This window comes from Leopardus geoffroyi, chromosome D2, assembly GCF_018350155.1.
Source record: "Leopardus geoffroyi isolate Oge1 chromosome D2, O.geoffroyi_Oge1_pat1.0, whole genome shotgun sequence".
Classification (NCBI taxonomy): domain Eukaryota; kingdom Metazoa; phylum Chordata; class Mammalia; order Carnivora; family Felidae; genus Leopardus; species Leopardus geoffroyi.
In genome coordinates this window covers 67755131-67779740 of record NC_059334.1, presented here as the reverse complement: position 1 = coordinate 67779740, position 24610 = coordinate 67755131, and the positions used below count along the sequence as shown (strand labels likewise).

At 47.4% G+C, this 24610-nt stretch overlaps 1 protein-coding gene across 5 annotated transcripts in view; it reads left to right on the top strand.

The window, feature by feature from the left end:
- XPNPEP1 (X-prolyl aminopeptidase 1) overlaps positions 1 to 24137 on the top strand; it is a 58457-nt gene extending 34320 nt beyond the window's left edge. For all 5 annotated transcript variants that reach the window (XM_045438839.1, XM_045438842.1, XM_045438840.1 and 2 more), the window contains 14 exons: positions 1603 to 1698; positions 4697 to 4778; positions 6269 to 6479; positions 8278 to 8367; positions 8881 to 8931; positions 10493 to 10551; positions 10681 to 10758; positions 12664 to 12735; positions 14954 to 15014; positions 16503 to 16572; positions 17458 to 17631; positions 18550 to 18626; positions 19824 to 19922; positions 23584 to 24137. In XM_045438839.1, the coding sequence (XP_045294795.1) occupies positions 1603 to 1698; positions 4697 to 4778; positions 6269 to 6479; positions 8278 to 8367; positions 8881 to 8931; positions 10493 to 10551; positions 10681 to 10758; positions 12664 to 12735; positions 14954 to 15014; positions 16503 to 16572; positions 17458 to 17631; positions 18550 to 18626; positions 19824 to 19922; positions 23584 to 23712 (1349 nt within the window). In that variant the 3' untranslated portion in view covers positions 23713 to 24137. The remainder of the gene's footprint in view (positions 1 to 1602; positions 1699 to 4696; positions 4779 to 6268; positions 6480 to 8277; positions 8368 to 8880; positions 8932 to 10492; positions 10552 to 10680; positions 10759 to 12663; positions 12736 to 14953; positions 15015 to 16502; positions 16573 to 17457; positions 17632 to 18549; positions 18627 to 19823; positions 19923 to 23583) is intronic.
- Positions 24138 to 24610: the final 473 nt, after the last annotated feature.

Genomic DNA, 24610 nt, shown 5'->3' with positions numbered 1-24610 from the left:
TGTAGATTTACCTCCTTAGGCCGCCCCCCCCATCTCGTACTTTCTGCTTTAGCGGCTTTGGGGCATGGGTTTCTTAGGCCTGTATGATAGTGGTCGGTGTGGAGCAAGTTCTGCGAACCGTTTGTGGGAGCTGAAAGTGTGGATTTATGAGTGAGGGATACAGAGAGAGGCCAGGGAGGTGGGGCTGAAGGGGAGGGAGTCGTGTGGTAGAAACAGCAGAGTAGAGGTGGATGGGGGATGTCTGGAATGTAGGCAGATTGCCCAGAGGGGTCCTGGGAAGAAAGCATTACAGCCCAGACTCTTGCCAAGTTTTAAACAGCATTCCCGAGCTGATCTTCAAAGCGGTGTTGGTTGTGGGGGCAGCCCCCAGCTTGCTCTCCTTGTGATGCCCTCACCGGAGGGTAGCTCAGATTCAGGGGGTTAGGTCCAGGGAGTGGCCCAGGGTCAGCTAGACATTTTCCATTCGCATGTTTTGAGTTTTTTAGAAGCTGAATCAGAGGCGCTGACCTATTACTTGTAGGAGAGGGGAGAGCAGACGTTGAGGGTAAGACTTGTGTTCAACAAACACGAGTACCTACTATGTGCAGGACACTGTGCCAGGTGCTGGGTGAATAAGACAGAGGGTCGTCCTGTTCCCAGGTGGCTGTAACCGGAGTTGAAAGTACCGTTTCATGGTGGGGATGGTGGTGGTCGTGGTGGTGATGGGGTGAGCTTCCCCAGGGCTACCATTCCATCTGGAGAGCCATAGGGAGGCCCTGGCTATGACAGGGCAAGTGTGATTTAGAAGTAGTGGTCCCAGTGAGTCAGATTGCAGGGAGTACCTAGGTCTTAGCACCGAAGGGCGAGTCTCTCGGCTCCAAGAACGTAAAGTGGGTGGTATTCCCCCGGCCTGTAAGACTGGGTGAGTTTTCCCTTCTGGGCAGTATGTTCTCGTGGCTCCCTGTGCCTCTGCTGTTGTGCCAGTTCTTTTTTTTTTTTTTAATTTTTTTTTTTTTCAACGTTTATTTATTTTTGGGACAGAGAGAGACAGAGCATGAACGGGGGAAGGGCAGAGAGAGAGGGAGACACAGAATCGGAAACAGGCTCCAGGCTCTGAGCCATCAGCCCAGAGCCTGACACGGGGCTCGAACTCACGGACCGCGAGATCGTGACCTGGCTGAAGTCGGACGCTTAACCGACTGCGCCCCCCAGGCGCCCCTGTTGTGCCAGTTCTTACACGGAAGTGTAACTGTTGCTGGTTTAATTATTTGCCTTCCCACCTAGGTTGTAAGCCCCCTGAGGGCAGGGACTGGGTATAACTCAGAGCTGTAGTCACGGTGACCAGCACAATGCCTGGCAGATATCTATGCCTGGGAAGTCTAGGTGCTTCATAGACATTTGTTGGATGAACAAATGTATTAATTTTGTCGGTGAGGCAGTCAGGGCTCTTGAAAGTCAACAGGTTTGGACAGAGGCTTAAATCTAGGCCTCCTGTTTGCTCAACCAACATGCTCCCTATAACAGGTGGTGCTGGCTCAGAATGTTTGGGATGGGTTCTTTCAGTTGGCTCCCGTGGGTCCCTGGAACCAGGGCCAGAGCCGCAAGCACGTTTGTTTCTTGCAGGCATCTCCTGGAAGGACAAGGTTGCAGACCTTCGGTTGAAAATGGCCGAGAGGAACGTCGTGTGGTTTGTGGTCACTGCCCTGGATGAGATTGCGTGTGAGTGCTCTGGCTTTACTGTTTGGGCATGTTACCCAGTCTCTCCCTTGGTTCTCTGGGAATCTGTGTGTTCGTGCAGATCAGCTTTCTGAGTGGCCAGGGAATAAACAAAAGACTTCTGTCACCAATGGGTATATGATGCACCAAGTAGGATGGAGAAAGAATTATAGAGGATGGGAGAGGGGAATGTAGCTTTGCCCAAAGTGGTATTACAGCCAGGGGCTGATGTTAAATCTATGGTGGATGTCCACCTCTGACCAGTCTCTTCAGGACTGGGACACCTCTGAGGAAGGACATTCCTTCCTAACACCTAATGTCTGTCAGTATTTGTGTGTCTGTCAATATTCATGTCTCTTTATAGCTGTAGAAGTGGCACCATAGGAGATTATTTTTTTCTCTGTACTTTTTCTGTAGGCCACTGTGTTCTTCACAGTGAGAATGTTCTAGAAATATTTCTCTTTTTAAAAAATTTTTGTTTTTATTTACTTATTTAGAGAGAGAGAGAGAGAGAGAGCAAGCAAGGGAAGGGCAGAGAGAGAGGGATAGAATCCCAAGCAGGCTCCACACTGTCAGCGCACAGCCTGATATGGGGCTTGAACTCATGAACCATGAGAACATGACCTGAGCCAAGATCAAGAGTTGGAAGCTTATGGGGCACCTGGGTGGCTCAGTTGGTTAAGTGTTGACTTGAGCTCAGGTCATGACCCTGTGGTTTGTGAGTTCGAGCCCCGTGTCGGGCTCTGTGCTGACAGCTCAGAGCCTGGAGCCTGCTTCAGATTCTGTGTCTCTCTCTGCCCCTCCCCTACTTGTGTTCTGTTTCTCTCTGTCTCTGTCTCTGTCTCTCTCAAAAATAAATAAACATAAAAAAAATACAAATAAATTAAAAGAGTTGGATACTTAATTGACTGAGCCACCTAGGCGCCCCATGTTCTAGAAATATTTGTACCTCAGAAAACTCAGGAACTATAAATATTTTTCACCAGCTTTTTTGATACAATAGCAGTTTCTGAATCTTTAGACCTTAAACAACCTGCATGCAATTGTTTAGTAGCTGTCATCCTCTAGAACCTGAAGGAATCTTGGTGAATCTTCCTGTTCCGTCTTCCTTTTCTGACTGGGTTTGACCCAGGGTGACTGAGAAGAGGCACTACCTCATTTTTTAATTTTCTCGTTAGAGAAAGAGACCCTACTACACAGTGTCCTATGTCTCCAGTCCCCAGCCCCAAAACTTTGTCAGATATCAGTGATACTTGACATGCGTCAGTGACTTATATCCTTAATTAATTAATAACCTCGACATCAGGGAAAATAACATATATAAAATTAATTTCTCCCTTTGGTTTTAAGAAAACACATTCCCATTGTGGAAAACCTGGAAAATGTAGAGGAAGTAAAAAGAAAAAGAAAAAAAAGCACCTATTTTTTGTTACCCAGAGATCATCACTGTTAATATTTGGTGCGTATATAATTTTGAAGCTTGATTTTTTCCAAAGTATCAGCATACTTTAAGCATATATAATCGTAACTTAAGTAAATATAAATATCCCATCATATGGTTGGTTATACCATAATTTACTTTACCCATTCCCTTAAGGATGACCTTAGGTTATTTTTGATTTTCTCATGATTTTATTATGATGCCGCCATCAAAATCTTAGTGCATCAAAATCTGTGTCTTGGTTTCTGATGATTTTCTTCTATTTCTGGTTGCTTTCAGGGGTGGTATTATGGGTTAGAGGGTGTGCACATGGTAGGCCTTTGGACCCATCTTGCCATTTACCTGCTAGAATTGTTTACAGTGGATAGGAATATTTCTGTCTTGCCACACCCTTCCCAGTCCCAAGTAGTGGCATTTTTATTTTTTAAAATTTTATCAAAAAAATTTTTGTAATGTTTATTTATTTTTTGAGAGAGAGAGAGAGAGTGAGCAGCAAAGGGGCAGAGAGGTAGAGGGGGACAGAGGATCTGAAGCAGGCTCTGTGCTGACAGCAGAGAGCCCGAAGCAGGGCTCGAACTCAGAAACCGTGAGATCATGACCTGAGCCGAAGTCAGACAGACACTTAACCGACTGAATCACCCAGGTGCCCTGGTACTGTCATTTTTAAACTGCTCGTCTGATAGGTAAAGCTTCATTGCTTTGTTATGAGAAGCCATTATTTTAAAATAGACGTAGAGCTTTTCTCACTAGGAGTTTTTAAATACTGTATTCTTCAGGAGAGCAAGCATTAGGCATCTGGAAGCTTTGAGACCCTAGCTATTCTCTCTGCTGGCCACTTTAGTTTCTTAAACATACAATGATCTCCCCAGACTTTAAACATACAGTGATCTCCCCAAACTCCTTCAAACATACAGTGATCTCCCCAAACACCTTTAACACTGGCTGTAGGTGGGGCCTCCACTCCAGTTCGGTATCATAGCTGACCCTTGGGTGGGCTCCGATATGGGTTTCATTCTTGGGCTTAAAGGCCACTACCACTCACTCCCTGCTTTTGTTCCTCTGCTGGGAAGCTCCGCCTCCTCGGGGCTCCTTGACTCTTAGCCGGAGGGCCTTGTTGGGCTCCCTCACCATCCTGGGTGGGTCTCAGTCTTTCTACCCGAGGACGTTGTTTGCTTCAGAAGGGAGAGAGTGCTTGGTTCCTTTCCCTTTACTTGGGAATGCCAGTTTGCTGCAGCAAGGCCAGGTCTGGCAGGTCACCACCAGGGGGACAATTTCACCTCTTTGGAGGGTAATCCTCCTGTTTTTTGACTAACTTCCATTCTGTTCCCGGGACAGCAATATGGTAGCATAAGAAACAGTTTTGGTGCCATCATTTGGCGGGCATGAGCGACTGCAGCTCCAAGTGGAACGAGGAAGTGAGGTTTCCGGCTTTTCTGAGAGATGCCACGGAATCCTTCCATGGAAGCCTTCCATGGTTGTTGAAGCGTTTCCCTCCCCCTACAGGCTCTCTCTTGTAATCTCAAGTCAGGCAAGTGATGGGGCTTTTATTTTTTTTTTAAGGGCTGTTCAATCTCCGAGGATCAGATGTGGAGCACAATCCGGTGTTTTTCTCCTATGCAATCATAGGATTGGAGACGATCATGTGAGTGTTGGGCCACACTGGAAAGTCCTTCCTTCCTCACGGCTCCTCAGATTCCCCGTCTCCCCTTGCTGGTCGACCCCGTCACTACCTGACGTCCCGCTGATGCACTGCTTTTCTTCTGCTTTCTCCCTTTCCCGCTCCTCTTTCCTTTCCCTTCTTGTCTTCCTTAACAGCAGGTATTTTTTTTTACATCCTGCCTCTCTCTTAATCTTCCAAATAACTTGAAATCTATGAAAGTCTCTCTGGTACTAGAAGATAGGAAAAAAACCAAACAAACCAGGCAGGACATCAGAACAAAACCAGAATGAAGCTATTTCACAAAATTCCTGCTGCAAAGTCTTGGTCAGGCCACACATTTGATTCTAAATTTTGTAGCAGCCAGTGCATAGGGATGTACAGCTCAGTTATACAGTCTTGGGGCCATAGTTCAAATAAACCCAGGCATTTGGAAGGTCAGAAATGACACTGGAAGCCCCCCCCCACCGTCAAACTTTATGTATTAAAGCATTGTTTGTGGCCTTTCTGCAGTTGTTCTTTTATTTGGATGGTTCTTTATTCAGATAACATTTATTAAGTTGATAGGGTCTCTATTGGGTGCTAGGGTGAATGAGACAGGGTGCTGGGCTGGAGCTGGGGGATGAATGTCTCTTCAGGGGCTTCAGGGCATGTAAGTGGGCACTGACTCGTCAGTGGGATGGGTATGGATGTTACAGGAGGGGCCTGACCTAAACTTGGGCATCAGAGGAGACTCTTGGGGAAAGTAATATCGAAGCAGAGATCAAGGGCGCATGTGCGTTGGCTAGGTGAGCGGGGAGTGAGGAGAATGGTGGTCTAAGCAGAGGGCATGACATTTTCAGTGGCTCTGGGCAGGAGAGAGCACGCTGCCTGAGGAGGGCCTGGAGTGGTTCAGTGTGGTGGGAACATAGAGTGTGAGGCTGGAAGGTGAGCAGGGGCCACATAAAGGAAGGCCCATGAGCAGTGTCCGGGAGCTCGGACCTTTATCCTGAGGACACTGGGGAGCTATTGAATGACTTTTTTCACATGATCAGGTTTGTAAATCATAAAGAATACTATGGCTGGGAAAACTGTGCTGGCAGGGGCAAGACTAGATGCAGAGACCAGTTAGGAGGCTCTGGTGCTAATCCAGCAGAGAGATGGGGGCAGCCTGAACCTGGCTGGTGACTAGGCAAGGCCACGGTCAAAGCTGGACAGATTTGATCAGGATTTACACTATAGGCCCAAAGATCTTAGTGGAGGGAAGGGACAGTGTCCACGTCCCGGCTGGGGGAATGGAGTGGATGGTGATAACTTACACGGGGATAGGGGCACAGTTTGGGGAGCAGGATTTGAGAAGGGAATGGGGAGGAAGGGGAACTGCTTGGTTTCGGTTGCTAGAAGGTGGAGCCTGTTGTGTATGTGTGGGTGTGTGCTTCCCCCCCTCACTCACATGTCCTCCTTTTTCTGTCACCTCACCCCTGGCCCCTCTGCAGGCTCTTCATTGATGGTGACCGCATAGATGCCCCCAATGTGAAGGAGCATCTGCTTTTTGACTTGGGCCTAGAAGCCGAATACAGAATCCAGGTGCTTCCCTACAAGTCCATCCTGGGCGAGCTCAAGGCTCTGTGTGCCAATCTCTCCCCAAGGGAGAAGGTGTGGGTCAGCGACAAGGCCAGCTACGCTGTAAGCGAGACCATCCCCAAGGTTGGTAGCCCTGCTGAGGCCCATCCAAAGTCGGCCACATTCCAGCTGCCAGCCCCTTCCCAGTTGTGGCATCATGCAGCTTTGTCTTTGAAACACAGGTTGTTTTGGAAGATCTCGGGGACTGATTGTCAGATCAGAGATGTCCTCTCCCTAGATGAGCCCTTTGGGCTAGAGCCATGTTGAGAATCTGAGGGCCCTTAGAACTCATTGAGTCCTGTGTTGTCCAGAGTGTGGCATGAGAGATGATTTTAGGTGGTATATACTAATACTTAGGTTTATTTAAATATTCTCTGTTTTAAAAGCAATTCAGCATATACTAGAAAAAATATTTCTAGTATTTGAGACCATGATGATATAAAAATTGTTTCTTAAGACAGAATTTAACAAACTAAGTTGATTTGAATGTGGTCTAAAGAGGGGCGCCTCCTGGGTGGCTCAGCCGGTTGAGTGTCCAACTTTGGCTCAGGTCATGATCTCGCCGTTCGTGAGTTTGAGCCCCATGACAGCTCAGAGCCTGGAGCCTGCTTCAGATTCTGTGTCTCCCTCTTTCTCTGCCCCTCCTCTGCTTGTGTTTTGTCTCTCTCTCGAAAAATAAATAAACATTAAAAAAAATATTTTTTAAATAAAGATGGTCTAAAGAAAAGAAGTAAAGGTCTAGAGGGCTGGCAGCCGGTGTAAGAGCTGTGTAGGTGGTAGGAGAACTCTGGGAAACACTACTCTGCGTGTGCTCCTCCCTTACCACGTTTTACAGCTAAGGAGACTGGAGGCCCAGAGGGGCTTGGGAAGTTGGGGACTTGTTGAAAGTCAAATGATAGTGATACCCCTGCCCTTTACTCAGCCCCTGTTGGGTTATTCTAAGCAGTGAACACCTGTCCTCTCATTTTAACTAGGGCCCAGGGCATGACTGGAATCCAAGCCACCTTGGATTGTAGCCTTTTCGAACATCCTGTCTGGAGCCTCTGGCTGCCAAGTGCCCTTTAGCAAGCCCAGGGGTCTCCTCTCTTCTCCATCCTGGAAAGAGCCCAGGCCTGGCCCACTGAGACCTGGCTTGCCAGTATGCCCTGCCACTCTCACACTGTGTGACACTCATCTGCTCAGAGATTTGTTTCCTTGACCTAAGTTAGGGGACCATGCCTGCCTTCTCTGTTTCATGAGGGCTGTGCACGTAGGAGCGAGGGAATAAGGAGCCTAGAAGGAATGAAAGCCTTTCAACAAGCTCTGTGCGAGTGCAAGGTGATCCTAAACCCCCTCCCGGAGTGCAGGCCTGGCCTCTGACTCGTTCTCATTGGGAAGGGTCTTCCCCAGCCCTTTACGATCAGACCGTGAACAGTAGGTGATTTGTGATCCCTGAGCAAGATGGGAAGGAGCAGGAGCCCTCCCTCAGTCGTGTGTGTCCCCAGTGGGAAAAAGCCTCCTTTGTGCTTTTTCAAGAAAGGGGTTATTTCAGTCAAGCTTTGATCTGTGAATGGGCTCTGACCATGACCATGGAAGCTTGAAAAGCAGTGTCTTCCTGATGGCCGGCAGCCAGCAGTGCCAGAGAGCTGAAGATGTGGGGGACAGAAGAAAAATAATCTTGTTTGATGTACTTTACCTTTTGGAAGCGTTTGAGCCCCTCTTGTCATGCTCAGAGTCATCAACCAAAAGGGGCAGGACTTCGATCCCCAGGCACAGCTCCATGGGTCCTGAATGGGAGCTCTTCACGTGACCTGTCTTGATGTGCTAGGTGAAGAGGCGATTACCTTGGTCTTGGGTGAGTGGAGCCAGACTCAGTTTCCCATACTACGCCTTTTGCCCCTAGGATCATCGATGCTGTATGCCTTACACCCCCATCTGCATCGCCAAAGCTGTGAAGAATTCTGCCGAATCAGAAGGCATGCGGCGAGCTCACGTGAGTAAAGCAGCCGGAGCAAAGGGGCGTGTATGGTGGTTGGAAGGCCTAGTCCCTCACCTGCTGTGTGGCTTTGAGCCTGGCACAAAATTGGAAATTTTTTGAGCCTTCCAGCGTTAGTGAGAAAATGAAGTAGAATACTCAGTGGGCTAGATCTTTATAAAGTACAATGTATAACACAAAAAAGGCGACGACGACGATGATGATGATGATGGAGAAGAAGAAGAATAAGAAGGTGATGCCTCTTAAATGGCCCAAGGTATGTTTCAAGGCCAGTGGTGGGTCTAGAAAGATTTGAGGCCCACAGATGGCATTTGCCAGTGGCTTGTCTTTCTTGCCTCTGGAGGGCAGGAATGAATCCACTGAGGGATTTGACTTTGCTCTCGGCAGGCCCTTCCCTGGTTGTGCCCGATGGGTCCGACTTTCTCAGAACCACGTTAGGGCTGGGCACTGAATTTGCCCAGCTGGTTTTCAGTAATAACTTAAAAAAAATTGTCTCTATTCTTTGCACAGATTAAAGATGCTGTTGCCCTCTGTGAACTCTTTAACTGGCTGGAGAAAGAGGTTGGTTCTTCGTCTTGTTTTAACACATGGATGTAGATTATTCAGAAGTTCTCAACATGTGATTCAAACCGTGGCACCTCCATGCTCTGGTGACCACGAGGTGTAAGGTCTTGATCTAATTTTAGTCCTTACTTTTGGTAGTTCTTTCTGGAAATTTGGTGTGTGTGTATTTAGAAGTTTTTTTAATTGTAGAAAATAGTAACACAGATGAAGACAGAATTTCCTTCACAGAGAGGATCCTTTTTGGGTCAAGGCATTGTCTTATAACTGAGTGGAATTTCATTATGAGGAAAAATGACTCACAATAATATTCTAGGCAAGCTGATTATATTAAGAGAAAAAGATCTTTGTGTACTTCAATTTAAGACTTAAAACTTTTTATTTGATAGTAAATTGACTCTTGGCCATTAGTTTCTTGCCCTTTCATTCCTTATGGTTGACAGCAGGAGGATTTCTTTGTGTCATTACTAAACAATCACATGTTCCCTTTAAATATTATATAAACAATTCTTTAAAAGTAGCTTAAACTGGAAGAAGGGTATCACCCTGTGTGTAACTATTTTATTCTCTCTGGCTATTTTCCTTCTGTGTAAATAAGTTTTACACATCTCTCAGTGTATACATACGATTTTGTATTTTATTTTATTCCGTTAGCACCACAGCGCGAGCATTTTCCATGTGCTTTGAGGCCTTAAAAAAAGGATCCAAATTGTAAAAGCATTGTGAGGTGACAGATGGTAGCTACACTTGTGGCGAGCATAGCATAAATAGAGATGACGAATCACTGTGTTGTGCACCTGAAACTAACATAACACCGTGTGTCAACTATACTCGAATAAAAAAAATTTAACAAACAGAAGGATCCAAGCAGAGAGGTTGCGTTTAGTTTTTAGACCAATTTGCCATTGCTCCTATTTTCAGGTGTTTAGATCCTTTTTAATTTTCTGGCCGTTATTAATCACCCTGTAATAATATCTTTCATTTATCTTCTTTACGTATTTAGGATGACTTTCGCAGGACAATATCCTAGCAGGAGATGGTTTTGAATTTTTCAACTTAGATGGATTAAGTTTGGGGAGGTTTTAGGGTATAACACTGGGGCAGAGAGTTAAGTGAAAAATTGAAAGGATAGAAACCCTTCTACTTTATTTATTTTTTTTTAATTTTTTATTTATTTTTGAGATAGAGACAGAGCACAAGTGGGGGAGAGGCAGAGAGAGGGTGAGACACAGAATCTGAAGCAGGCTCCAGGCTGCTGTCAGCACAGACCCTGACACGGGGTTTGAACTCACAAACCGTGAGACCATGACCTGAGCTGAAGTTGGATGCTTAACTGACTGAGCCACCCAGGGGCCCCTAAACCCTTCTACTTTAGATTGCTTTGGTAAGAGTCTTAGAAAGTTCCCTCCTTGTTGAAGACAAGACCTCAGCTGTGTCCCGTAGGTTGGACAGCCAGGACATGGGAATTGAGGAAAAAATAAGCTTTTAATGCATCCCTTTTAACAGGTAATAAACACGTGAATTTATCACTCCAGATGACTTATGAGCAACTTCCTTGTAGGTGCCCAAAGGTGGTGTGTCGGAGATCTCAGCTGCCGACAAGGCTGAGGAATTTCGCAGGTACGGATCCGTGTGCGCAGGAACCTTGTGGTCATTTCTTTGGCAACTTAAATGAGGCTGAGAGGGCCCTGATTGCTGGCACAATAAGATTCTGGAAGCCGCTGTGCTCTCTGTGTCTTTCTGTTCCAGACAACAGGCTGACTTTGTGGACCTGAGCTTCCCAACGATTTCCAGTACGGGACCCAATGGCGCCATCATTCACTACGCGTAAGGCATGCGGAGGAGCACGCTGCCTGGCTTTGCTGCTGCTTCTGCACAGGAGCCTGAGCAGGGGAGAGACATTATTTTACCAGAGGCCCCAGTGCCCACCCCCATGTTGTCTGTTGAGGCTGTTCTTATATGGGAAATGAGGTCTTGTTTTCTCTCAATCTCCCACTCTCTGCCTTTTGGGAGCCTCCACTTAGGCTCAGGTGTATGGCACTGACATTCTTCAGGATGTAGTCAAATGGGTTGTGCCCATTTCCTTTCTGTGTCTACAGAAGCTGTATTCATAGCTCTTGATCATGGTGGTCGGTGTTTGTCTTTCTTGATAATGGCAGCCATCTTGATGCAGGAGTCCAGACATCTTTGTGAGCTCCATCACTCCATACCAAAAAACTTATGAGGTTGTTGAGCATACTATTATGGTTAGGGAGATAATCAGCACCCTTTCTTCCCTCCTTGTGGGCTTGGCACCCAGCCTATGAAGGCATTTTAGCAGATGACCTATAAGAGCCTGTGGACTCCCAGAGCTGAGCATTCCCTGCACTGTGAGATGGGAGGGGCACTGATAAGTTTAGGGCTGATCTGTCTGTGGAGATGGTGGGAAATGGAACTTGGCTTGGTTATCGGGCTTCAGCTTTCAGAATTGCCCAGTTGAATGGATTTGCCTTGTGTTGGACATTCTGAGTTCTTTGCTCCATGTCTGAGGTACACAGTCTGGGGGAAGATCACTTGGTCTGTCTGACTGGGCTGTACTTGGGCAGAGATTCACCCCCACCCCCTTTTAATAGTTGCTTTTAGAGCTTTTAGTCTTGGGGCAGATTTTGAAGCTGTGTGGGAGACAGTCACAGCTGTGATTGTGCAGCTCTCTCGTATTAATGCTTCTGTTCCAAAATTAAAATATCAAAAGGACTCCAGTTTTTGTCTTATGTTTAATTCAGGTGATGAATTTCTTGGCTGGATACTATCCTAGAATTTTACATGTAATTAACACATTAAAAAGAACTCCGATCAAATGGGGGAGAAGCCTGCTTCTACTTTGGCATGTTTTCACAATGGGCTGCTGGAAGCCTGTTGAGAAGCAGGACGTTGCTTCCATGTCTGGTTGTCTTTTTCAGTCGTTCGGCCCAAGTAGCCACTGATGCCCGTAGTGCTGGAGAGGGGGCGGTGCCTGGAAATGAAGGAGTCCTTCTCTCAGCGGCAGGGCAGAGACTTGCAGTGCTATTATTCGTTGTAGCATTTCCCAGTGCAGTGACACTGTCTGGAAGTGGCCTGGGGAAATCAGATCACTTTTTAAAAGTGCTTCGTGTTCATTTAGAAAAAGTGCTTTGGCATAAGAACATTATGATCTACTTCATTTCCCAGTAAAAATCCCTTTAGTTTTCCTCCCAAATTGAGGAATTTACCTCCTGCCTGTCTGGTGGCCTAGGAAGCAAGTGGGGAGGCTCCTGATGGGGTCAGGACTGAGGGAGTTACATGGAGGCTGAGGCCGGGGCCTGGGACCCCCACACCCAGAGACAAGTGACTCCTGGCTGCTATATTCCCAGTTCTGAGGACTCTAGCTTGGTCCTGCTGCATCTAATGGTTATTATTTTTGTAACTTTTACAATTATTTCATGAACATCTTTTTTGTTCCAAGCACACATGGAGCTAGATATAAAGAGATATGTTGTTCTTCCTTCTCTTGATCTCTTTATCCAGTTGGGGAGATAGGTCGACTGGGTCTTTGACTAGTTCTAGAAGATTAAATTATTTGGAATAATTAATTTAGTTGGTAACTTTTAATTTTGATATAATTTCAGACTTAACCTAAGTTGTAAGAATAGTATAAGGAACTCTTATTTGTCCCCCTCCCAGATTCAGGAAGTGTTTACATTTGTGGACTAATTAATTTTTAATTAACTTTCTTAGGCCAGTCCCTGAGACGAATAGGACCTTGTCGCTAGATGAGGTGTACCTGATCGACTCGGGAGCTCAATACAAGTAAGTGAACTAGGGCTGCCGTAGAACTTGACGATGTTGGGTCAGAGCAGTTGAATAGGGGGCAAGCCAGGCTCCAGCCGAGAGCACTCAGCTGAGACTCCCACTCTGCACCTGCCGCTAATGGACTCGTTCCCGTGTCTTGTCCTTTTTTTCCACCCATGGTTGAAAGAGCCCAGTGGTGACTCTTCCCACAAAAGACTGTTTGATAGGAATGTTTAGTTCTTGGCCGAGTGTTGTTAAATGCTAAATAAATAACTGAAAGCAAGCTTTCAAAACCACTGGAAAGGCTTCTGCTCTAGCTCATAAACCACCTGCTAGCTCTCTGGACTTGTAGTGGCCTCAGGGCCTTGGGAGGTAAGGGATTAATTTTGAATGAATGAATGAGAAACTAGGTTGCCCCCAAATTTCTGAATTTTCGTCTTTATATCTTGCTCCTTTTCACACTTACCCTCTAGAAAGTTTCTCAGAGGAGAACCCAAGAGTTGGTTGGGTCTCAATGTGGAAGCCATGAGAGGGAGTTGGAACAGGTGTTGTCTGCATGAAGAGGGCACGAGCAAGGCCTTTTAATGCTCCATTCCCACTGCAGTTGGGACCATGGCTGAGGGGGAGCCTGATCTTTAAGTGAGCTCTGCCCTGTGCATGGAAACCACAGCCTAGCCTTGGGACACATGGGTTGGTATTCATGATAACAGCCTAGAACTGAGGGTGTTGAGATTATTTGGCTACTGGTGGACATTTTGGTTCACTTCTAAATTTTAGCAGGATTCTAGAAGTTATCCTTTCTGTGTCACAGGTATGGATTAGTGTGTTCTAAGAGATACCTTTGGGTATTTTTAGGGTTCAGTCCTTTGTTGTCCTGATGGGAGGAATTGGAGGTTGGCTCTCTCTCTCTTTTCTTTTTCATGTTTATTTTTGAGAAAGAGAGAGAGGAGCATAAATGGGGGAGGGGCCGAGACAAAGGGGGGATGGAGGATCCTAGACAGGCTCTGTGCTGACAGCAGAGAGCCAGATGCGGGGCTCAAACTCACAAACTGTGAGCCAAAGTCGGACGTTTAACTGACTGAGCCACCCAGGCGCCCCGGCCCTCTTTTGATAGAAGCAGCCTCCTGTTTACTTTGTCCTCTTCCCCCTCGTTTATGACCCCAGTGACAGCGTCTCCCATGAAACAGTCCTCGCATTGTGTGTGTCAGGGCCTGACGAGTTTACTCTCAGTACATGAGGCCATCCTTGCATTCCTACTTTGTCTCATTCAGTTTTTTTAAGCGACTTTATTGAGATATACTTCACATACCATACAGTTTACTCACGTCAAGTGTACAATCAATGGTTTTTAGTATATTCACAGAATTGTGCAACCGTCACCACAAGCAATTTTGAAACATTTTCATCACCCTTAGAAAAAAACCCAATTCCCATTCGCAGTCACTTCCCATTTTCTCCTACCTAGGAAACCATTACTATACTTTCTCTCTACGGGTTTGCCTATTCTGGGCATTTCCTATCAATGGAATTCTATATAATGCATGGCTTTCTCTGTCTGGCTTCTGTCTTCAAGGTTCATTCGTGACCTAGCGTGTGTCAGTACTTTATTCCTTGTAACTACTAAGTAGTATTCATTGTATAGATACCACATTTTGTTTATCCATTGATAGCCATTCAAGTTGTTTCTACCTTTTCGGTTTTATGAATAATGCTACTGTGAACGTTTGTATACAGGTTTTTCTTATTTTATTTGAATTTATTTTTTAATTTACATCCAAGTTAGTTAGCATATAGTGCTGTAAGGATTTCAGGTGTAGATTCCAGTGATTCATCCCCTACGTGTAACACCCAGTGCTCATCCCAACAAGTGTCCTCCCTAATGCCCCTTACCCATTTAGCCCATCCCCCCACCCACAACCCCTCCAGCAACCTTCAGTTTGTTCTCTGTATTTAAGAGTCTCTTATGTTTTGTCCCCCTCCTTGTGATTTTCCTTCCCTTCCCTTATGTTCATCTGTATACAGGTTTTTAGATTTTCACTTCTCTTGGGCATTTACCTGGGAGTGGAATTGCTGGGTCATGTGGTAACTCCGTATTTATAACCTTTTAAGGAGCTGAAGATTACTTTCCAAAGTGGCTGCACTATTTTACGTGGCCACCAGCAGTGGCCTCACCTACCTCATATTTGAGCAAAAGCTTATTTGGAGTGAAAACTAATTTGTCCTTTCTTCTGGAAAGGGATGGAACCACAGATGTGACACGGACCATGCATTTTGGGACCCCTACAGCCTATGAGAAGGTAAGGTGGAGCAGAAAACTTGAGAGGGCCTCTCTGCTTTCGTAAGAGCATTGCTTTTATGAAAAGGAATTGTGTAACTAAGTAAAATTTGTATGTGGGCTAGTAAAATAGCTCATTACTGTGGAGTCAGGCTTATCTGCTTTATGATGTCCATTTAATTAATTACTGGAGACATTTTAAAAGCATTCTGTCTGCTAAGGTCAAGGAACTCAGATTCAAGTTTAACAGCGTCAGTAGTATTCTCTTGAGTCAGGAAATCTTTAGGGATGGGAATGGGGTAGTGAAATGTACGTTTTTTACAAACAGCATCTAGATTTGGTTCTGAAAGCCACCCCCTTCTTTTTTCAAGTTCAGCATTTCCATTTATAGGCTTAGCCGTAGGAACCCTCTGAAATGATATACACTGCTCAGTTTTTGGTCTGTCTGGCCTGGAAAGGAGGAGATAGCAGTGAGGTAGAGAGATGTGCACCAGGAGTCTAGAGTCTGGACTTGAGGTCTTCTCTGCTGTTTACTGGCTCTGTGACCCTGAGTAAAGCACACAGACACATCCACAGAAATGGGGATAAGAGTACCTGCCTCCAGGGCTGGTTGTAAAGGTTCCATGAACCTTGCAAGTTCCCGGATCAGTCACTACCTAGTGAATGTTGGTTGATTCTCAGTGAATCTGTTTTTCTGGGAACTTCTGCAGGAAGTTTATCCAAGGAAGAGAGTTTTAGGCAGTGCAGCAGAGCAAGCTTCATACTTCAGGTCCTGTGCCTCATCTATTTGTAGGCATGAGCCCCTCAGAGGAGTTTGACCTTGGGTCCATATACCTTTGGTGTGACTCTTTTTGTTCTGGAGAAAGAATTCCAGACCAGACTGAAGAGTATGGGTTTAGTCCTAACTCTGCACCTTACCAGCAAACCCCTAACCTTCCAAGCAGCACTTTCTTCATCCAGGCAGTTAGGGATAACCCCTGAGTATAACATTGGTCAGGGCACAGAGGCCGAAGCAGGACTGCCTGGCTTCAAGGCCTGATGCTGCTGCTTATGAAGTGAGCCACCCAGCATGCTGGTTAATCTCTCTGTCAAGTGAGGATGACCACAGCATCTCCATCATGAAGTGTGCTATTAAATGATCAGTGTTTACTACCATGCCTGGCACAGAGGAGTCGCTCGGGAAATGTTAGCTGGCTTCACCAGTACTTTGTCCTACTTTCCCAGGCTTTCTCGTGCTCAGAGTATATTGGAATGTTCATTACCAGGGAAGGATCTGTGGGATCGTGTCTCTGACAGTTCTCTTTTACTCAATTTAATTTCAAGATTTTCTGGAAAATTGGTCCTATGACCAAGCTTTTTTTCCACCAGATTTCTTTTTCTTTTCACTCTGATTTTCTCTGTGGTATTGCTAAAAGCCTTCAGAAGCAAGGTTTTCTGAACTGCTGGAAAACTACAGGACTAACACCTCTGTCCCGGTTCTGCAACACGCCCCCTGGGTTTTCTTTGGCAGGAATGCTTCACATATGTCCTCAAGGGCCACATAGCTGTGAGCGCAGCCGTTTTTCCAACTGGAACCAAAGGTAGGTGGTTCCTTCTGTCATGTGACAGGCTGGTTCTTGTTCAGACACCAAACGTGTCTAAATGTGAGTGGAAGAACGTGTCTTTTCTTGTCGTGTCAGCCCCAGTCCCTTCAGGCCCGTCCGGGGCAGGTGGGTGTGCCGCAGGAAGTGAGTCTCCTCGACCCGCTGACTGAGCTCAGAGGGCCTCCCAGGGAGCAGGCTGAGGTTTGGGCTTGATGTCGGCTGTATACCTCTCTCCTGACCACTTCAGGTGTCGGATGACACATAAAGGTGGCTCCCAGGAGAGTGCAGCCGGGCGTGAAGGCCTCAGGGCCCAAGCGGAAGTTGGTGCAGCCTCCTTCTGCCCTGCAGTGCTGGGCCAGGGCCTCCTGGTTGGGATCCTTGTCGGGATTTATTTTACTGGGAACCTGACTTCAGATATATGCCAGTTTGCTTGAGGACCGATGGATGGGACACTGGACAGGGAGTTGACAACACCTGGACCTTGAATCTTAGATGGAGCCTGCACTCATCTCCCTGGGCATCCCTTTTATTGCAGTCTGGTTTTAATCCTGAAACCTCCGGGTCCCAGAACTGGGAAGGGAATGTCCCTATCGCCAACACCCTCAGCTGCTGCCGGCGGCCGTCCCCTTGCTGGCTTCGTGGACAAACAATCCTCTGGCTTCAGACTGAGCTCTGATTGGCTGGGGAGCGGCCCTCCTCGGGAGCTCTGATTGTTAGCTCTTCCTTGTGCCAGGTTGAAATCAGAACCCTCCAGTAACTTTTACACGCTGGTTTCTGTTTCACCTTCTGGAGCCAAACATAATAAATCTAATCTCTAAAGTGCTTTGCAAATTGAAAAAGTACTGGACAAATATCATCAAGTGGTTCTTATGTGTCTTTCAGGACACCTTCTTGACTCGTTTGCCCGCTCAGCTTTATGGGATTCTGGCCTGGATTACTTGCACGGAACAGGACACGGTGTTGGGTCTTTCCTGAATGTTCATGAGGGTCCTTGTGGCATCAGTTATAAAACGTTCTCTGATGAGCCGTTGGAAGCAGGCATGATCGTCACCGACGGTATGTGTCCCTCTCACCCAGTGCATGCATGGATCTCTGAGCCTGTTTGAACACTCTCTGTTGTTTCTTATACTTAATTATTTTAAAGTAAATTAGATATACTTTCCCCCTCTTGTCTCCTTGAATTAAGAACAACTTTTTATGATTATAAAAGTGACACGTGTTCATTTTAGAAAAAGTGAGATGGGGAGCACCTGGGTGGCTCAGTTGGTTAAGCATCTGACTTCAGCTCAGGTCATGATCTCGCGGTTCGTGAGTTCGAGCCCCGTGTCAGGCTCTGTGCTGACAGCTCAGAGCCTGGAGCCTGCTTTGGATTCTGTGTTTCCTTCTCTCTCTGCCCCTCCCCTGCTCGCTCGCTCTCTCTCTCTCTCTCTCTCTCTCAAAAATAAATAAACGTTAAAAAAAAATTAGAAAAAGTGAGACAGTGGAACAGCATATGGAAGAAAATGAAAATCATTTGTAATCCAGCCATCCATAGGAAATGCTACTTAATATTTTGATGTATTAGCTTTTGGTCTTTCATGTGTGTATATATCTTTTTTCTAATCATTCAGATTATACTGGACATAGTGTTTGTATTCTGCTTTCTTAATGTACTCCCTTTTCCCACATCATTAACAGATCTCTGTGAATGTATTGTAATGCGTGCATCATTATGGCTTATGAATATGCGCTGTGATCTCTGTGGTGGATCCTGTTATTGTACTCAGGGACTTCAGAACCTTCCTTTCTGTTCCTCGAAGACCTATTGAAAGTGGCCATGTGGGAGGAGGAGGCATCTCTGGGCCCTTGCGCCTGGATTGAGGGGACTGTTCACCTGTTTCTCCTCCCCCTCCAGGGTGGGGCTGTCATCCCAGGAGTGGTCATGTGCACGTTCATCATGGGCTGCTTCTCATTTCTGGGTTTGGTGTCTTTTAGAGCCAGGGTATTACGAAGATGGGGCTTTTGGAATTCGCATTGAAAATGTTGTCCTGGTGGTCCCTGTGAAGACCAAGGTAGGTAGTTATGTATTTATTTATTGTAAAATTTTCATTATTTCCTAATGAGGGAAGATAAAGATGTTTGTTTTTGGAGCCAAGAGTGTACCATTTTGGAGCTGAAATGGAGCTTCCTTCCCATAGTGGAGAGTTTCCTAGAAATCACTCTCCTCTGCAAAGCCAAAAAGAAAATTCTTCATGAACTGGGACCCAGAACTGGAATGCATGGAGCCCCAGGCAGGCCGCTGCTGAATGTGATTTGGGTCTGAGTTTGCTAGAGGCAGCTTCTTGTCATGATGCTTCCTCTACAGGGGCGGGGGGGGGGGGGGAGATGCTTGTTTAAAAGCCCCTCCCAGACCCCAGACCCCAGACCCAGAGCTGGGGCCGGGAAACTGTATTTTCAACAAATTCCCTAGATGATTTTTATTGGGTAAACCTGAGGAGCCATGAGTTATACTGTGGGTCAGGCCCCACAGGCTGGCGAGAAGATAGGTCCGGTGCCCTGTAGAGGACAGGGGCTCCTCCTTCTCCCCATCACAGAGGATGCAGGGTGTCAGGTGCTAGGCTTTACCTAGAAGACCTGCTTACTCCTCTTCTGTGAGTGACTGGAAATCAAACAGTTGGAGAGAAGTGGCTTCTTAAGCCTGCAGGGATCTGCATGTTGAAGTCACTGTCTGTGGGAGTGACTTCTCTTCTCACTCCCAGAGGCCTTGCCAGGAACAGAGACCCAGCATGCCCTCAGGTGCTGTGGCCATTCCATACTATGTAGGATGGACAAACCTGTTATGTGTCACCTGATGAGACTAGCAGGTCAGGACAGGCCACGTGGTTAACTGTTAAATAAAAGTGGTGTCGGGCACTTATACGCCGTAGAGTCTTGAGAACCAAAACCAGTGATGCCTCTCATCCAGACACCGCCATGTTGTTTCCTTACTTCTCCATCACTGTGGACATTAGCCTGTGGACCTGCTGCTGAGAGCCCCTCGGCTTCTGATGGCTGCTGTTTGCACAGCGGAGCAGCTTTGGGACAGTCGCGTCAGCTGGGTTCATCGTGCCTCCTGGGCCGATTGAAAATGCTCTGACCCCTTCTTGGTTCCCAGTCACACCTGGCCCTGAGGGGTGGGCCTGGCTGGCGGGAATGACCAATGGCGAACCAATGATGGTTCATTGTGAGAGGGAGAAGTAAAAGCTTCTGTTTTCTTCTTTTTCCAACAGTACAACTTCAATAACCGGGGAAGCCTGACCTTTGAACCTTTAACTTTGGTTCCGATACAGACCAAAATGATAGATGTGGATTCTCTTACAGACAAAGAGGTAATGAGGGTGGCTTGGAGGTGACAGAATGGAAGTGGGGGTGGGGAGCTACCTTATGCTCTCTAGTCTGTTCTCACTTTTTAATTGAGAGGTCTGTGCCACCTGAGTCTGAAGATTCTAGGTCTCCTGTGGTCTGTAGGTGCTTTTCCTGTATTTGTTGGCTCTCCAGGTAGGGGTCCTCCCTGCACTACTGTGGGGCTGTAAGGTTTCGTGAGCGGGAATAATTTGCCATTGCTTTCCATGAGGGCAGGAGCCATATCTGTGCTGAGGCGTGTTTAGCAAACTGTGGGCCATGTGTCTCCCCTATGAGAAGCCAGATGGGTGGAAGGGCCTGTTGGCCATTGCGCATACCAGATTGTTTTCTAATGTTGAATGAAACATTAAGGGCATGAAAAGCAAAATCTATTGTCATATGCCCAGTTTCCACACAGAAAGGAGAGAGGTGGTAACTACTATTCCGGTCACTCTGGGCTGTGAAACTCTTCCCAAAGCTAGGAGCACAATAGTGCTCACCTGTCAAGCTCAGAAGGAAACAGGTCTTGAAACCCCTTCAAGTCCTCTGGTGGGTCCCCAGGCCCACACGGCCAGGTGAGGTGGCAGGCACCAGGACCTGGAGTAAGCCTTGAGGGATCAGGCCAGGTGATCAACATCAGAGCAGAGAGGGGTCAGAGACAGGGCAGGAATGGTCAACACTGGACAGACAAAACTGCTCCCAAGCCAGGAAGACAGAAGTCAGAAGGACACAAGTTCCAGAGCAGGGTAGGTGGTCAGAAGTCCCTGCAAAGGCAGATGATCGATGGGAGCCAAAGTCAGGACAAGTGTGGTAGGTTCTATAGGAATACGTTTTTATCACTCAAAGCAGCCACTGACCCCACTCCAGGGTCCTTGAAGTGCCTCTTTAGGCATCCTCAGTGGCACACACCTAGGCCTCATGCTCGGCCCTGGAGAAAAGTGCCTCAGGCTTGAGGAGGCCCCTTCTATTGGACTGTGGGATGGAATTCCTGCAGCTAGAAGCCTCTTCTGCCTCATCCAGCTCACAGATGGGTGACAGAAAATGTCATCTACCTCCTGCTTAGTGTGGACACCTGTGCTTAACTGTCGGCGCCCTTGACCCGCCAGACATTCCCACTCGTAGCACCTAAACGAGTCCTACTGATGTGGTTGTAGAGGGTGCTGGACAGGACACAGCCTGTTAGCAGCAATGTCAGCTGTGTCTGTGGCGGGAAGAGTCCCTCCAGCATTGCAGTGGTCTTTTCCAGCCTCTGCAGGGGATGGCTAACGTGAAAGGGGACAAGAACACTAGGTGGGCATGGAAGCCACCCTGCTTAAATCCTTTGTGACCACAGGAGCCACTGTCTCTTACCGTGGCCTTGGGTACCGCTTCCAGGGTCTTAGCGAGGGACTGTTCAGTAACAAGTCACTTTACTCTCTTGGAAGACCAAGGCCGTGGCTTCCTACCCTGTACCCAGGGTTTGCAATCCTTGCCGTCTAGATAAAATGAACTAATCAGGAGGCATTTCTCCCAATGACATTCTGCTTTATCCAGGGAAATATGCATGAAGAAGGTTGAGTGAGACCATTCTTCTTTGAGGGAGAAAGAGTTTTGTTAACCTCACAGTCCACCCCATGACATTGGACGTAGACCAGTGGTTTTTTTTTTTTTTTTTCAATGTTTATTTATTTATTAGAGTGCATGCACGTGTGCACATGAGCGGGGCAGGGGCAGAAAGAGAGGGAGAGAGAGAATGCCAAGCAGGCTCCATGCTGTCAGCTCACCAGCTGATCTGGTGCTTGATCTCACAAACCGTGAGATCCTGACCTGAGCCGAAATCAAGAGTCGGACATATAACCGACTGAGCCGCTCAGGCGCCCCCAGTGGCTCTGTCTTAATCTGTGGTTCATTACCATACCTTGCATAGCCAATTCACTGAACTGTTCCTTCTGTCAATTTTTATAGGACAGATAATATCTTCTTACCCTTAGATCATAAGCAAGTTTCTACAGATAACAGTAGATGTACTTAACATGCCAGGCAGAGTACATTTATTATCTCTTTTGGCCAAAGAACGTCTTTCCATATACCACTTAATGAATCTGGGGCTTCATTCTGTCTGAAGGCACAGTAGTACCCCACAACCAGATTCTGTCCATTTGGCTTTTAAAATACTTGGTCACGCCCTTTCCCGTCTCCCAAACAGACTGTCTTAACAATTACTTTAGGGGCTTTTTGGGTTCGGTCTTGCATTCCCATCACTTGTCACCAGATGGCAGCTGAGGACTTTGCTCGTGAACGTGGGCAGCGGCAGGTTTTCAGGGCCTTAGGGAAGTTGGTCAGGCCTCACGGAGGCTGTGTGTACAAACTGAAAGGGTTTTGGGAGTTTCCTCCTGGCCCCGGGGTTGGCCGCTTTGGACTGCGGGCTGTCTTGTAGCCCTGCCCGGCCTCACTGCTGACCCATAGCAGTTGGCTGGCTGTTGACACCCTCCCCCACTCCCCAGCTCCAGCAGGAGCTAGTAGGTTCTTATTGGTGGGGAGTGGAGCCCTGGCGGGGTCAAAGCCAGGTGGCAATACCACTGCATCTGTGTGCCCATCTCGACCCTGAGCTGGTGTTTGGTACCTGGTGCAGACTGTAGTCCCTGAGGCCTGTGCTTCTGTAACACCACTGCCTCCCCGGGTGGTGTTTGGCTCGTTACAACAACTGCATGGTGGTGGTGGTAGTCTCTCCAGCCTTGCTGCGGCTGAGCGTCTGGTCAGACCCACTTCCTGGACAGTGGAGAGAATGGGTGGCTGTCCTCTGGGTAGAACTTGCTTCCCTCCAGCCTTCGCACCGCCCTGCCCCAGAGGGGAGAGTTCACCCTTCTGTGGCTGCAGATCTTTGGCCCTCAGGTCTTGTGGATCAGACCTCCTTCCTCCTTTACCTCTTTTAAAAAATCTCCTGAGGCGGTGGCCACATTCAGTTGAGTGTTGGAAAGTTGAGCTCCCCACCCCACCCTGTGGCACCACAGTCCTTGGCCACCCAAGGTTTTGGGGTCATCTAGACAGCCACGCTCACAAGACCCACGTGGGTTCAGCTGATTCTAGTTTATTCAGCTTTGTCAGCGGATTTAGGACAGGAAAGCCCGTGTGTTGGTGGGACACCTTCACGTGTGTCTCTTAGCAGGAATCTTAGCAGCCGACTAGGGTAAGCACCCTTCTCCTCCGCTGCCACCCAGAGATGGCCCAGGTGTACGGGAATGAGGCCACATGGGTGAGTGAAGGACCCACCAGACCCCCCTGCCCATCCCTCTTATGATGTCCTGCGCGTATGGCTTCCAGGGGTCCTGTTGAGAGGATACCTGGTTACAGGTTACTCTGCACTCAGGGAAGCCAAGGCCGTGACTTGCTCCCAGGTGTTTACCGCTCCTTCAGTCATTGTCCACATGCTGTATGTAGACTGTTCTAGGAGCATTTTACCATAAGCGATGTAGCCTTGTCCTGTCGATTTCCAGGGAAATAGAGCACAAAGAAGTCACTTGTCCCTGAACGGGGTGGGGGGGAGTTTTGTGCATCTCTGCTCTCAACTTGTGATCTCAGCACATGGGCCACGCCTCTCCGTTTGCCCGTTTAGCCTCTGGGAGAGGTGTGATGGTGAATAAGCACATTCTTCTTTCTCCCCTCTTGCAGTGCGACTGGCTCAACAACTACCACCTGACCTGCAGGGATGTGATCGGGAAGGAATTGCAGAAACAGGGCCGCCAGGAAGCCCTCGAGTGGCTCATCAGAGAGACGCAACCCATCTCCAAACAGCGTTAATGCCTCCCTGGTTTTTGTTTTTGTAAAATGCTCTGAGGAAGGGAAGAAACCTGGCGGATCCCTGCCATCTGCCCCCTTCCCTCTCCTTCCTTAGTTCCCCTTTTTACTTTGAGATTCTAAGAAGAACTGAAAATCTTCTGATCCTCTTTGATATTTTCTTGCAAACACTCAATCTTTTATGATTTTTTAAATTGTTGAGAACGAGCCAAGAATAAAATTGCTGCACCAGAAGGAGGATCCCCACAAAGCCAAACGCCGATGCGGGGAGATGCCCTGATCAGCCGCAGTGAATTGTCTGGCCAGTGATGGTGAAGCACTGAGCTCTTGCTCTGGGGTGGCCAAGTTTCAGGTGCTAGTACATTATTCATGATCACCTTGATTCATGAGACTGTATTTATGATCAGTGAATAAAATGTCAAAATGTGCTTTGTCTCGGCTGGCTCTTTCCTCACAGCACTGTCCACCCTGCGTGTTAGGCGAGCTCATCTCCAGGGCTGGTGGCCTTTGGGGCAGGCATTTTCCAGATAGACGGTCCCCTTTGAGGAGTGATCCCTGGCCTCCGCCCATATTGTCTGACTTAATTGTAAGCCTCTCTTGCTTTTCTCTAGGAAATCCAGTGTTTTGGTGAGTATACTGTGAGTCTTCCATGGTCTACCCTGTAGCATACATTGTGTGGTGTCTCCCCCATAGCGCCTCAGTCCTCATGTCTCGTCACTTGTTCACAGTGTTCTGTGGCAAGTGCCTGCAACTCCCCGTCCTTGGGCTTTCTCTCTCTCTCTTTTTTCAAAAAATTTTTTATTTATTTTTGAGAGAGAAAGAGAGAGAGTGCAAGCAGAGGAGGGACAGAGAGAGAGGGAAACAGCATCTGAAGCAGGCTCCAGGCTCCGAGCTGTCAGCA